Below are 15762 nucleotides of genomic sequence, written 5' to 3'. Positions count from 1 at the left end.
ATGTTTCCATCACAAAAAAAGCAGAATATTGAGTTATAACCGACCAGTATGACATGAGTAGAGGTCTGTATGGTTATACTGTAGCAGCCTGAAATCGTTTTTAGGATTTTTAATGACGTTAAACACAGTGAACGGCCGTGCATAACAGCACCGTGCCCTGACGCGGCAGTTCTCAGAGGCTGCGGATTTATCGTGTGGTCAGTTATTGCTTTCTGAGCCTTTTCTCCTAAAAATAATCATTTTGTCCTGGCTAAATGGTTGCACACGGAGCAAATATTTGCATTCTTAGATGATAGAGGAACAGGCTGTAAAAGACAGTGCATTACATTTAGTGTCTGCACTCTGTGTCCCGTCTCATACACTGCCTCCTCATAAGACGGAGTGATGAACACGTACCTGGGGAGCCGTTTGGATTTCATTCTCCTGAATGGAGCGATCTGGGGAGGACAGTTATTCACTGCCGCTCCGCCATCTGTTATTGCTGCACAGCCAGTGAGCGGCAGCCTGCTGTCTGTGTGCCACACTTAACAAATGATTCACTATCAATCACTATTGCTCTGATGTGGCATCCTAATTTATCCTTTACCTGCTTTATTCTGAAAGGGTTAGGGGCGGGCACTCTTCCCACATATACCTGTCTGACAACACACATTATATACGCATATACTGTACTTATGTAGGAATGTGTGCCAGGTGTACAGTGACCAACATAAAATCCTCTATTCTCTGCATGTTCAGTGTTGACAGTAATGAATGAATGATGTGTCTGTTTGCGTGGCATAATTCTCAGCTGGCGGATCAGCGCGACAGGTCGGACCACTGATTTGACAGACACTCGATTAGCTAAATGAGCTAAATGGGCCTCGTGGACACATCGCATTAGACTCGGCTCGCTGTAGCGCCTGGTGGCCCCTAAACAGAGAGGACAGAGCGAGGCGGCCGCTGGACTTACGGCTGGGCCCGTGGATCTTGATCGGTTCATTTGGCTTGACGAGTGTGCGGGAGCACTGCTGGCACACGCAGTCCTTTCCGCTGAACGTCACTCTGTCTCCGATGGGGAAGGGTTTACTGAAGAGGACAAGATAATGGAAAGAGAGAGAGAGAGAGAGAGAATTAGAAAACAAGCATACACAATAGGAGATAAAAAAAAAAGTGATTCTGTGTGTTTTACATTACACCCCGAGTGCACGCAGGGGAAATAACAAATGGGTGTTGGCAGAAACATGATTGGGTGACAGACCAAGCTAAATACAGTCCGACATCCTCTATGAACCTGAAAATACATTTCCAAACAGTTGAGGCGACGGGTTAATAGGACGTTGATTGTTGCGTGAGCACCTGGGTGCTCTGTGATTAAAGAGGCGATAATGTGATGCTGCCACGGGCTTCTAAAAGGGGAAACTGGCTCCGTCAGGGAGAATGAAAACTTATTAGGGGGACTGTGCGGAGTGCATACTGATCTCAACCGCCTCTTTCCCTCTCAAATTGTCCGCCCAGTTCGCTCTGCCCTCACTCCCTCCCAACACAGCTGGTTCCACCAGGTCACAGTCTCCACAGTTTCTGAAGATTAGGAAGAGTGAACACACGCACGAGCAAACAAGCGGCTGTGAAATTTAATTTACAGCATCGTGATGCGCCGTTTTGTCTCTCTTTCCTCTTCTGTGGCATTTTTTTTTGTGGAGACAGATTGATTTCTTTATGACTGGGGAGGATGTGGAGAATGAATGGGGGGGCTAAAAGGCTTAGGGAAGGCTGTTTAAAAGACATAGACGGCAGTAATCCTTTTACTCCCCCGCCGAAGCCTGGGAGCCGGGGCCAGGACCCAGAGGGAGGCTGGAGTCTCCAGCGGAGCTCAAAGTCTGCACACACGAGCGTAGTGTACATCCATGTACGCACTTAGAGATGTCCAGAGGCAAGCAAGTGTAAAGGCCTAGTTGCCCCAGAAAGTGTGTTTCTAGGGAGCTATTTTACAATTGTGGCTGTCTAAATATGTGTTTGTGTGTGTGTGTGTGTGTGAGAGGGGGGGGGGGACTGACACGTACAGTAGTCAAGGTTTGCTCCTTTGTGCTTTTATATTATTCAAAGCAGGCCAACATCCACACATAAAACAGAAAGGACGGACACGTGAGCAGAACAGATGAGCCAGCAGAGACGTTTCATCCCCCGAACTACACAACAAAGGCCCTGGTAAATACTTAAAGGGATACAAGTCTATGAAAACCGATGAAGGGTACAGTTCACTTAGGGTTCATTTTAATTTCACCCTCCAGTTGATGTCGAGGTTAACCATCTGTTCGAGCTAAACGGAGAAGTCTGTATTTTACACAGGAAGCCTGTTTTCCAGGTTTGTGTCTGTATCCACTTTTAAACATGACAGGCTGAATCGTGCATGTGCGAGCACCCACCCTCAGATATCCCAGTCTATAGTCAAAGAAATGCTGCGATTGTGCAGAAGAGTGTGTTACTCTGCAGTTGACCTTGTCTTTACCTGTGTGTTGCTCTCACTCCCCCAAGACACTCTTGCCTTGTCAGCCTTTCTCGGCGCTTTAAAAATTTACTCTGTTTACATATTTAATGCATGTTTTTTTTTTTTTTTTTCCTAAACTGGCCACAGAAGTAAAGCTATTTCTGGCTTCAGCGATATGCCCTCTGGCTTTGATCACCGCCGGAACGGGGAATCTTGCAATCTGCTTTCGTTAGAGCCGAGGCCGGGGGATGACAAAGATAAAAGAGAGGGATGATGATGACATAAAGGAAGACGATGGGATAAGGACGGTGATTTAGAGCAGGAAGATGACGACGGTATTGATGAGGATGAGGAGAAGACAGAAGAGGGGGTGGAGGAGGACGACAAGATGTGGGGAGGGGGGCGGGAGAGAAGGTACAAGAAAGAATTGTGAGCAATGTGACAGAGGGCAGACGGAGCAGGAAAGAAGAGATTCGCCCTTTGGCTTCTCGCTGTCTCTTCCAGTTTACTCCTCACACACACACACACACACACACACACACACACACACACACACACACACACACACACACACACACACCCGTCACTGCCAGGACTGCTCCACTGACTGTCTCCGGCCAGTTGGTGTCAGCTCAGTTTCTTTTATGACCGCTTGTTTATCAGCCAATGTCAAGCAGATACACAAACAACTGGCAAACACTACTCTCCTGGAGGGAGGTAAAGGAAGATCACTCTTATGTAAGCCTTGTAACAGAGCAAAATAGACCACAACAAACCATGAGAAGGGACTTTTTTTAAGAATGGGGCATGAAAGAGCAAGAGGAAGGCGAGGGGGACAAGGAGAGTGAAATGGTGAAATGGTGAAAAAAAGGAAAGTTACTTTGTTCTGGAGGAGCTTAACACAACCACTGATGGAGGTCAGATGAGAGATGGCCTACTTTTACTTCAGCTAACAGCATGAAACACCGGGTCAGCTCTCTTTTTGGAATCGTGTCTCGACTAAGCAAAACGCCAGACCGCTTGAGCTTTCCAATCAGACATTTATTGACATTCAGGAGCCAAGATAAGACTGAATCATGAGCTGAGTGGCATTATCAAAGCCCCTGTAAAGAAATGAGTCACCTTGTCATTTCGTACTGCGAAAGATGCAACTTGTGTAGCATTAGTTGTGGAAGGATTGCATGGTCATAAGGCAGAAAAGACTATTTTCCTATTCAGTAGCTCCATAATTGATCTGCTGTTCTTTGTCCTCTATCGGCTGCTTTCACAAATGAATCAGAGATGTGAGTAAGTAATGTGTACAGTATACAATACAATGTAGAGTGTTATGCTTAAGTAACATGGGTAAATGTGTACATTGTTATATCAATACATATTGTGATGTAATCATTCTTTTGAAAAATATCACTGTGTCTGTTAATGGATGAAATAACCAGATGTTTGTTTTTATAATCCTGCATCCTAAAGCTACACTAATGAATAATTATATAATAATGATGGATGAAATGACTGTGTATAATATGTTGCCTGTCGTAACAAAACAAACGGAGAATTATCACTCAACTGCACTTCCTCTCAGCTCAGTGGAGTTTGTTTTTTTTAAAGCATTTTCCAGCTCATTATTTTGGATGTACGGTCTGTAATTTTACTGTTTGGCTCACTCTCTCACTATGTTTTAAGCATAAACTTCTGATTATGCTAACTGCCAGGCGCCAAACTGCAGACAGACTAAGTTAACAAATAGCTGCTAAACATAGTGGAACATTCAGCTGCTAAAGAGACAAATACTTTTGTTGGTGGAGACCAAAACGAAGCTAAAAGTAGAGTGAATATTGGGCTTACATTTGCCAGAAACACGACTCCAAAGCAATAATGTTGCTGCACTAAGTACTACTGTAGCCGTGTATATACAGCACGTGGGTGTATGTGCATGTACCTGCAGACACTGCAGACAAAGCACTTGGGGTGGTACGTGCGTCCCAGAGCGGAGACCACCTCTCCCGTGATGAAGCTGTCGCAGCGGTCGCAGCGTGTACCGTACAGACGCTGATAGTCCGCCGTGCAGATGTACTCGCCCTTCTTCTGGAAGAAGCCGGATCGTGCCAGATCACAGTTACACACTGTGGAGAGAACAGGAGACAGGAAGGGGAAAAATCATCAACACACTCAAAACACTATAGCATAACGTGTGGATGTTGTGTGCTCCTAACATCAAATGACATCAAACTTTCAAACAAAAGATTTACAAGTGCTATTTGTCTATGTGTTTCCGTGTTTCTTGCATTAGACTTGACACATTGAGCATTTCTTTACTCTGAGCGCCCTCCTTTCTACCTGTTTGTGTGAGCATCTGTGCTCGTTTGTGGTGTGTGTGTGTGTGTGTGTGTGTGTGTGTGTGTTTGTCTTCACACATGACTGCTCGGGAAGTTATTCCGCTCCAGACAGTGGTCAGCCAATTTGCTCTGATGGGAATATAATGATATAATCAGGGGAAAAGTCATTTTGTGCTAAACAATGTGAAGACGGAGACAAAACAACAGGCCGCAAGTTCCGAGCATCACCAGAACCTCCACTGCAGGCTCATTAAATTCCAATGGGGAAGGCATCAAAACCATTTGCTGTGTGTGCACAAGGTGAGTGCTCAGTTTGTGTACGTGTGTCTCTATATTGTGCATCCTAAGCGGACAATGTAAGCTGCCATGTAACTGAGAGTAAATTCCAGCGGGTGTAATAGTATATAGCTAAGAGGCGTTTTCACGGATCAGTGGCTGTGGTTGCTCGTCTCTGGTTTCTCCCAGTCTGTGCGGTTCACCAACAGGAAGAGTTGCCAGTTATTGTAACCTTCAGCTGGAAAAAATACTATGACCTGACAGACATGGTCCTGATCAAGGTCATATGCTGTGTTAAACAAATCCAGATTTCCCCATGTGTGATGTACATAAAACGATATATATATTAAAAAATCACCATTTTCAAAAATTGTATTAGTGAAAATTACCTGAAACTTGCATTAAGAGAACGTAAACCTTCGCCACTGTTGAACCTCACACTCTATTTGTGCATTATTGCCTTGAACCTATGATTAGTCCCCTGCTCTATAATTATCCAACTACAGTTACAATGTAACACAACTTATGGGTCAGCTGGTAATCAACCAGGTGTGACGTGAGAGCGGCGTCATCTCATCTAACTGCTGTAAGCGTATATATCCAAAAACTTTAACTTTAATACCTCTTGCTGCGTCAAGATCTGCTACAGCCCGCTCTAGCTGGTGAGCTATCTGGGCGCCCCATGCACCAAGGCTGAGTCCCGCCCCTCCTCTCTCCCCCTTTCCTGTCTATCACTCTGTCCTACACTTTAATTAAAGGCAAGAAGCCCCAAAAAACAGAAGATCTGTGACAGGACGGTAAAAAAAAAAAGCTTTATTCCCACCAGAAGGAGGTCAAATGCAATACTCTGTACTAAACACCTCACCTGAATGATTTCTAGATGAGTGGACTTTCGCAGACACAAAGAACAAATTCTAAGTGAAGAAACCCTCAGGTCCTCCTGATAAGTCTGCAGCTCATGGGAGTCGGGTCATGACTTGGAAACAAGATCAGAGGCTTTAAAACACCAGCTAAGACGCTCAAGACATTAGAACCAGACAGCAGAGAGAGAGACGAAGAAACCTGAACACACTCTCGACTGCAGGAAACCCTCGTATACCCGGCAGCAGTGGAGCACGTTTACTGTAACACCAAAACTATAAAGAACCTGAAGGAGTTCTTTTTTGTATTTGACCAAAACTGTATGCGTTTCAAAAAATATCTCAAATGCTTTAATCAAATTATTTCCTGAAATGTGTACTCTATCTGACTGTACTGGGCTATTTTTTATTTATTTTTTAAGAAATCCCATTCATTACCCATGAAGTCATATACTGTTTCTACACAAAAGCCAAACCACTGACCATTATCACGGCATGAAAAAATGGAAAATGAATCCATGTGGAAAACCTGCAAATCATGATGTCACAATATTAGGACCAGCAGACGATGCTGAAAAACTGCTTGCACCACAATGCCAGTGAATGAAGGTGGACTGTGCCGCAGTAAAATACAGCACTTACCGTTGTTGTAAACTCAACAAAGCATCACCCTGCTTGTGGCGGAATGAAGCGCCTTGAATACCAACAACATGCGGCTAATAAATGGCTTAATCCTAGCCATGCCAGAGAGACTAGAGTTGCTGCAACAGGCTAAACTGGGCTCCATATAGCCACCAGTTGTCAGTGTGTGCTGGCAGGCTGAGAATTCACAGACACACAGACACAGACGGACACACACACACGTGCACATAAACCCTTCAAAGGGGCTCATTTAATCTCAAGCTGTTTATGAGTGGAGCGTATTGACTTAATGGTGTAATAAAAGATCAATGGGCCCTCACTTAAAAACAAAACAATCTCGGCTCCCACAGGAGGATGGAAACACGTAAATCCATCCCCGATGAGATGGCACTGTGCGTATGCCGTGATAGGATGATGAAATGGGACAGTGTGTATTGGTGAGATATGATGATGGATCTTTATCATTGCGACAGGTCATTGGCATGAAGGCAAGGCGGCTGCAGAAGTGCAGAGGAAGGGAGGGAAGCCAAGAATGAAGGGGATGCATGAGGCAGACCAGAGCTAAGATTTAGAATAGCCAGTTTCTAAAAATGTGTATGTGTGTGTGTGTGTGTGTGTGTGTGTGTGTTTTGCATGTGCAAACCACATTTCCAGAACCACTGAACAATGGCACAGGCCTTCGAAAAAGTGTCCCTGCTGCATTTTAAACTAGACTTGCTAAGGCTCTGACCAGAAACCCAAATCACAGGCTATCTGATGCCTTCGTGGAAAAGGGGGAATGGGGGGGAGAAAATATTTCCACATCTACTAAACTCTTCATCATGGAAGACATATCATTGTGTCTCGAAATGGTCCACTGCATTCATTTCATAAAAAAAATGTTAATCTTCTAAAACGAAATTGTAGTTATATTGAGTGCCACCATTTTCTCTTTTCTTTTTTTTTCTCCCTCTGGCACTCTGTCGGAATGATTTGCTTTTCAATCTGCACCCGGATTGATTTTCAAACGACTGGAATTGGCTCAATTAGCCTAATGCACTTCATTAGCATATGGACGCCTGAGCCGGCAGACGGGATCTGCTCCGACTGGATTGGATGGTTCACCTGTTCTGGCTAATCATATTGGTGTCTTCTGACTGGACGATTGGCTGGATGCCTTACAAAGGACGTCCCCCTTCCTCAGTTGCCATAGGAGACGTAAACCTTCCACAGTTGCCCTAGAGACAGCTAGGTCCCTGAGTCTGAATGATGCGGTGCTGGTGGTGGCACATTTTGTTTTGATGGGGTTGACCTGGTGGCTGTGAATGCCAAACGTTTTCAGGGATGATAACCCTTAAATCAGTTTGAAACCTCCCGTGGTGGTGAAAAATATTTAATTGACACATTATAAACAAGTTTTCCCCTAAAACTGACAAAAACTAAATGATTAAAGGCACCATACGTAAATAATAAGACCATCTTTAAGTACAACAAGATATTCATAGACTTATAGACTTATAGACTTGGACAATTCTTCAAACCTCCCGATTAGAGCCTCCATGTTGACGGCCCACTTGCAGGCAGTCCCTTTACTTTTCAAGCTCTCTCATTTTATCCGTAACCATTAAGCAGAAGTTTCAAACTTGTTGTAGTTGCCAGCTTGGTTGTCTCTGCTGCCGCAGAGACGTGGCTTAGCTTGGCTCCGAGAAGAAAGGCTTTTGGTTACAGCCGCACAACCAGCTCTCCACATGGTGTGGACACCAACCCATAAAAACAACAGCCCGACACAACCGACGCAGAACCACCCTGGTCTGTCTCACCGTCCTACGAATGGCCGTCTGGTAATTTATACTGGTACTGCTCGTGGGAAAGCACGCACAGTTTGAGTGGAAAATCATCATCAAGTAGAATTCCCAAGTTAATAAAACTATTTGTTTATATGAGAAATGTTGTATTATTATTTGAAATAGTCAGGTCTCTCATCAAATAGCTTCCTAACCCAAACATAATCAGCTTTGCAAGACGACATCAAAGACTTAATTTCATCTAGTTGCCCATTTTATGATCTTTCCCCGAATGGCGCTCTAATGAGGAAAACTAAAAGACGCTGCTTCTCTCCATATTTCTCTTTTTTGGCAAGGCAGGAAGGTAGCATCTAGATCATAAGTCTAGTGATTAGAGGTTAGCATGTAGGCCGGTGTCTGCAGCTGTGGTCATTAGAACCGCGCTGATTAGGCACCCACAGGGGGTCCACGTGATTGGGTATTTATCTCCAGCCAACAGACGCAATTAAAATTCCCTTCTCAAAGTCGGCCTGGGCCGGAACCCCAAAATAGTGCTGACAGCCCTGCCTCCTCCCCTCCTCTTTCTCTGTCTTTCTGTTTAAAGACTGCTTCCAAAGCTTTGTGGCTCTGAGCACAAGGTCTCCACTTTATCTCAATTTGCACCCTCTTTCCTCGCTACAGAACTGCACCTACATGCAACCTTCCCTTTCTTTCACAGAGTCTCCCTTTGTTCCCCACTCCCCCCAAATGATCTCACTGCGACTCTTCCCTGAGCTCATTATGCTACTGATAGGTCTTCATAATGTGCTATTAAAGTAAATGGACATGCTTTGCACAGTACTTCAAAGTAGACCCGCTGCACAATCGAATTGTTTTTTTTCTTCTTCAAAATAATAGGGCCAGCCACAGTGAAGCAGAGAGGCATGTATGCAGTGGGGGCAGTGACACGTTTCAGCAGGGGAGGTACTCACCTATTCACCCCCACATCTGTGCTAAACAACGTGGGCCCCGGGCTCCACTGCCCTCCCTCCGTCCCCTGGATCTGAGCCCTTCTGACAGGAGGAAACACTTCAAGAGTAAATAACGCGTTTTTTCTCAAGTCGTGCCAAGTCACAGGGTGTGAGAGGAGGAGATCTGACAGACAGGAAGAGGAGGGAAACAAAAGTCTACAAACACACTAGCAGCTTTGTGAGGCTGCGCTCTGGCGTGGGGCTTTCAGCGCAATGCCCACAACGATGATGTTAACATCCTGAAGTTTAGAAGGTATGTTTACCATGTCCCTATTTTATATTAGCATGCTAGCAGATGACCAAAGTTATTATATTTTATCCTCTGGGGCACATGAATGTCTGTACAAAATTTCATGACAAGCCATCCAATAGTTGTTTTAAGACATTTTACTCCGTGACAAATGTCAACTTGCTGATGGTACTAGAAAAAAGGTCAGGGACCACTAAAGTCATTAGGATTCATCATCTGGGAACAATGAAAGTCTGTACAAAAGAATGTGTCAATCCATCAAGTTTATATTTGACTGAATAAGTGAAAACGTATAGCTGCTTGTGGCGCTAAAGGAAAGGATCCTCTGGGGACCTTGAGTGTCTGGACCAGATTTCATGGCAGCCCACCTCACTTTTAGGATATTTAACTCATAACCGAAAATGTCAAGCTCATGATGGCGCTAGAGGAAAAGTGAGGCTATCGCCAAAGTCAGCGGGAGTCATCCTCTAGGGACCATGAGTGTCTCTACAAAATGTAACGGCAATCCATCCAATAGTTGCTGAGATATCTCAAGCTGGACCAAAGTGGCAGACTGGCAGACTGACGTTGCTATCCCTAGAGCCATGCCGCTAGCGTGGCTATAAAAAAGAAAACCGGTAACAGAAAACAGACGGAGATGTGGTCGTAGAGGAGGGCGAGAGGAGAGAGAGGGAGAGGCAGCTTAAGGCTAAAGCAGAAAGAAATCGTGCATGAGTGACAGGGTTTTCCTAGCAATTGGCTGCGGTATAGTTGATGGAGACAGATGGTTGCCCAGTGGAGTCCCTTCATACCAGCAGACCAGCCCCGCTGCCGAGGCCTTCAGCTTTTAACCCTCTGAGGGCTGATAAGACACTCAGTGGAGGGGAAAATAGGCGTGAATGACATCTCTCACACACACACACACAAGCACAGGGATGGGGGCTTGTGATAAGCAATACAAATGCTCCACAGCTCCAGCTCTGTGTACCTATGTACTGGTTTAGTGTGTGTATGTGGGTGTTTGTCCAACACACCAGGGTTTTGTCGCTTAATGATCCTCTTTATCTTTCAGAAATCCCACCTTCACTGAGCCAGACACTTGAAGACAATAGGCGTTGTGTGTTAAAACCCCCTCAGGACGGTAACGCTTGAGAGAGACAAGCGTAGGAATGATCCCACGTCATCTATTCCGGATCCTGGAGAGTCGTACGGGAAAAGCGCCGCTGCCTGCCGCGCTCCCGACTCTCTCCGCCGGAATCTCTGCCTAGCAACCAGGCATTGGCGTGGTGATTGGACCAGCGTACCAGCGGTTGCTATAGCTACAGGAAGCTCCCCTTCCCTGTAAACCCCCACTTTTTTTCTTTTTTTCCCCCTGTGCTGTGTGTCTCTTTATCTATAACCTCTCTTTCTATTTCTCTTTGCTATTTGTCTTTTCCTCTCCCTCCTCGCCCTCCGCTGTATTTCTCTCTATCTCAGTCTGTCCCTCGCCTTCAGAGAGCAGGACAGAGGTAGAGTACAGTAGGTCGACGTTATTAACACGCAGGTTGAGTGATGGGGGCTAATGGCATCCAAAGCCGAACTGACTGGAAAAAAAAGGTCTGCAGAGAAAAAAGACAAAGATGCTGCAATTTCACAAGAGCATTAGCAAAACAGTCAAGCATTTATCTGACCTGTCTGTGTGAATCTGCTATTCCCTTTGGCGCTGTTTTATGAGAACAATCAGTTTTGTCTCTGAAAATAAAGTACTACTGGGAGCAGCCCGGCGGTTTATGTGCGAATGTGTCTGTGTTTGCGTCTGTCTCTGTCCGTAGTTGTATATTTGTTTCTGTGCTTCTGTGTTTTCTGTTAGCATGTGAGTTGGCTGCACACAGGAAAACAGGCGCACATCTTGCCTTTGCTTGTGTGATTTATGTGTCTGTTAGCTTTGCGCCCGTGGCCACTGACGGGCCCAGTTGTTACTGTTGGAATCCAAGAGTGCCGATTATGCTTCAGAGGCAGGATAAATGTGGTCACTATGTCATTAGGCCAGTATGCACGAGTCAGCCCGTCTGCCTGTAATGCAACACCACATTATCCATACTGTACAGCCCGCTGCTACACTGAGAAGTGCCACAGACACACACACACACACACACACACACACACACACACACACACACACACACACACACACAAACTGCCTTCTCGATGTCTGGAGTTGATGCATCAATCTGTGAGCTGTCTTCAGCATTTTCCACAGACTTTTTTTCTTGAGCTGATTGCATGGCTGCTTCTTCGTCCTATAATCAACTGCTGTATAATGGCTTCATATGAGAGGATGAACGCACATGATTAGTGATCTGTTCTTCTGACTAATGCATGAGTGAGGAATCATGATGATGTGTCATAAGGAAGGTAATGTGGCTTGATGACATGTGGGGGGGGGGGGGGATAAAATGATAGACGGGATGGACGGATGTGTGTGCTCACAAAGTGGTTTTCCAGTGTAACTGAACGGACTGAGGCACATACAATATCATCGGTCAAGGTCAATAACCTAAGTACACAATCTTCTCTGGGGGAAGAAATGCCCAGCAAAGAATGAAATCAAACGTTGAAACACACCCCAGTCACAGAGTTCATGAACACGTCCGACAGATCAGGCAATTGGCAGCTGACATCGGATTGTCACTCCGGCACAATGGTCTAATACAGTTTAGCCATTAGCCTCCAAATCGCTATGCCCCGCATGCCAATGTCATCCTATCCCAAGATGAGAAATTGATTTCATGCTTGGGTGACTGTCATCAGGAAAGACAGGGAGAAAGCAAGAGAAAGAAACAAGAAGGAGAAAAACTGAGAGAAAAGGCAACTGAGAGATGGATGAAAATATAGAAATCCCGCATTCACACTCATTCGGCCTCGGACAATAGACGGCGGAACTAATGGCAAGCAGAGAGCAGAAGCACAAACAATAGGGAATGGATTGAGTTTATGAAGTTCAAAAGAAAATGCAACATGTTTGCGTGTGAGTGGGGTCCGACACTGAACAACAACAGCTTTAGAAAACTGCTGGCTCCGCAGAGGCCCATACAGGAGAGCATATTATAGACGGGGATGTGGCGGAGTCTGGGCGCACAATAGTGCCCCATTGCCTCATGGGATGTGGAGAGCTCTCTGGAACATGAGAGGGGAGGGCCTTCTGGTGTGTGCATTTAACATGATGCTCATCAATGACAGTTTTCCATTACTGTACCGCTGCTGCGAGTGAGAGGGGAGTGAAAAGGAAGAAGCGAATCAGACTGGTATTACACTCAAGTGATGATGTAATGTTTAGGTGACACAAACAGCACCCCCATCCCCCCTCTTTCTCTCTCTTTTTTTTTTCTGCTCGCTTCCTGTGTTCACCCCCCTTGTTCTCTGGGGCACAGAGTGGAGCCTTCTGATTGGTTAATAGCACCATAGAGATGCTGAGAATATCCACCAACCAGGGCCCGGGTGCCCCTTCACACCGTTACCACAGCAACCCCTCACAACCATCGCGAGCGTGCATGTATGGATGTGCACACGTATTGTTGAGTGTGTATGTGTGCACTGTATGGTGTATAGTTCCCACTCATGTGTTTTTTTGTGTGCGTGTGTGTGTGTGTGTGTGTGTGTGTGTGTGTGTGTGTGATGGCTACACACAGTGAACATGTACCAACAGCCCTCCAATGAACAGCCTGCAGTGAGTTCATCTACTGCAACAACAGTATAGTGCAGCTCATATAGTAATAAACCAAACTTACTCAGCTGCTTCAACAACAGCTGAAAAGTCAGAAAAACTGCCGGTCTTGTGGACATATTTCACTTCACTTTTGTAACTATGAAAATGGGATTGAATGATTTGAATGAAATGTGTAAAAATAGTCTAAAAATAAAAAGGAAGTCTCTGAAAAGGTGACACAGAAAATGCTCAAAAGATCTACCGTACAGACAGGAATAATAGGGAATACATCTGTAGAAACACATTTCTCACACAGATTTATCTGAATATGGAATAGGACAAGATACATTAGAAATGGTGCCTCTTGAGGTAAAGTATTGCAATTATTTTCCATTGTCAGTGACAATTCGATCAAAATAAAAGATTCAAGCTTTAGAATTCCAAATTTTAAGCCTGCTTGTTATTGAAGTTTAGTAAATAAATCGTAGATATAGATCTGGTCTATTTTTAGTAGTGGTCCAGTCGTATACTGATGCCTTTCTCACAACATACTTATTTATCGTAAATCAGAGAAATAGAATGCTTCGGCCCTATTCAACTAAGCCAGTGTGAGATAATGTCAACATAAGGTGGTGAACAAAGTGGGGAGGTATTTGTGTCAGGTGTTAATTATGCCAGACTATGCAGAAATGATAGATTAGATGATAATCTATCTGCTTGTTTGTTTTAAATCAATCTGCAAATGACTGAACGTAACCATGCCTGGCTTTACTGCTTTAGAAATGTTATTAACATACAACTGAGTACACTTGCTGCAGGCTGTACAGCAGCATGACAAAATACAATTCCTCGGTTCTTTGATTTCAAATTTGCACATGCACAAAATACTTGACTGTCATAAACCCCCTCAGAGAAGTGGTTTTTGCAATCTTGCTGAGCCAAAGAAAAATAATCACCCTATTTATCTGATCAACAGTTTCCTAAATGTCAGTTTCAGTCATGCCAACTGCTTGCAGCATCAAAATGTTTTGTCTGCACAGTCGACAACATGTGAAAAAAAATAGGGATTTAAAAAAGTATTTCTACTATATTACCTACATTCTTAAAGCAATAATTTGAATAATTCTTGGCTGGGCGTGTATTTTCCAAAATATCAAACTATTAATTTAAACATATATATATATATATTTTGTTTTAATACATTACAAAATAGAAACAAGTGTTCCTATAAAGGAAATCCTCTCCAGGTTGGCAGCGCAATAATAGCTTCCTTAGCAGGAGCCTAAGTCCCCTGCAAGGCACCTCCGATCTGATCCAATTCCCACCATGGGCTACTACTACTACTCGCACTCAGCATGCCCACCAGGAGATGGATGAGGAGTGAGTGTATATGTGTCAATGTGTGTGTGTGGGTGTGTGTGTGTGGAAAGTAAGGATGTGACACAAGATAGATGTAATCTAGTGTACTACCAGTACCTGAGTCCCCTCTTATTTAACTTTGACAACATTTATGACCGGGACCACCCACGCCTGGAGACTTTGTAAGACAACAAAGGTTTCTGTGATCACTACAGCTGTTTGTCTACTCTACCACGTGCTGTGTTGTGTTGTTTTGGATCAGGTTCCCATGTCTTACCGGTGCAGGTGAAACACTTCACGTGGAAGTGGGTTTCTTGTACTCGTACCACCTCTCCTTTGCATACCTCCCGACATCGCTGGCAGCGGATTAGTCCAGAACTTCGTTCACTTGCCGCAGAGCCTTGGTGATAAGCTGCAGAAGACAAAAAAACACACATTTATTATTCTATTTATGTGTTTGACATAACTTTTTTTGCAAGATGAATTGACTTGTTGGCCAAGCCGCCCATAGTGCTACGCCCTGTCAAGCTTTCTCCTGTTGCAAAGCACAGTTCACAATGATAATGCTGGTAGATTACCGCATGAAATCCGAAAGTCATTTTCAAAGCAATAGGCTCTTTCTGACAGTGGTAGACAAAAGCAAGCTTGCCATTTCTAACCAGCAACAGTCAAATTTGCCAACTGTTGGTGGAAGACTTTATCAACATTAAAGATAACCTGTCCCCGTCAAAATGTCAGCACCCTAACAGCAAATAAACAGTATTGTTCTTGTATTTAAGTATGATAAGAGAACATGTAAGGTCTGTCTGTATATTTCATGGCTTTTAGGATGAGGACTAACCAAGTTTGTTGGAGTAAATCTATTTCAGATAAAGAGTTTCGCTGGGATTGCTTGTGTGCTAATCCAATAATTCAAGATACAGCTGATTTACTAGGCTAATGCTGGGTTACTACTGTAGGTAGTAGGCTTGTTAGCTGGACATGCTAACGTTTGCAGCTTGCGTTAGAGCAGACAAACACACTCTTATCCATTCCTTACACGTTTGCTCTTGTATTTTTGGGGTTTGTATAAAGTTTACAAAAAAAAGACGACAAAAAACCCACTATCCAAACTCTATACGTGGAGTATTGCTTACTA

The 15762-nt window shown here is 44.3% G+C and overlaps 1 protein-coding gene across 1 annotated transcript in view; it reads right to left on the bottom strand.

Moving 5' to 3' along the window:
- Positions 1-15061, bottom strand: part of ablim3 (actin binding LIM protein family, member 3) — a 30434-nt gene extending 15373 nt beyond the window's left edge. The window contains exons 1-3 of the mRNA XM_076103803.1: positions 14902-15061; positions 4404-4587; positions 953-1068 (exon numbers count right to left, since the gene is read on the bottom strand). Coding sequence (XP_075959918.1) covers positions 953-1068; positions 4404-4587; positions 14902-15061 — 460 coding nt within the window. The remainder of the gene's footprint in view (positions 1-952; positions 1069-4403; positions 4588-14901) is intronic.
- Between the last annotated feature and the right edge of the window lie 701 nt (positions 15062-15762).

This window comes from Anarhichas minor, unplaced genomic scaffold (assembly GCF_050575085.1).
Source record: "Anarhichas minor isolate MPS153535 unplaced genomic scaffold, ASM5057508v1 ptg000028l, whole genome shotgun sequence".
NCBI lineage: Eukaryota > Metazoa > Chordata > Actinopteri > Perciformes > Anarhichadidae > Anarhichas > Anarhichas minor.
The sequence above is the reverse complement of the archived record's forward strand: the minus strand, read 5'-3'. Positions and strand labels throughout refer to the sequence as shown.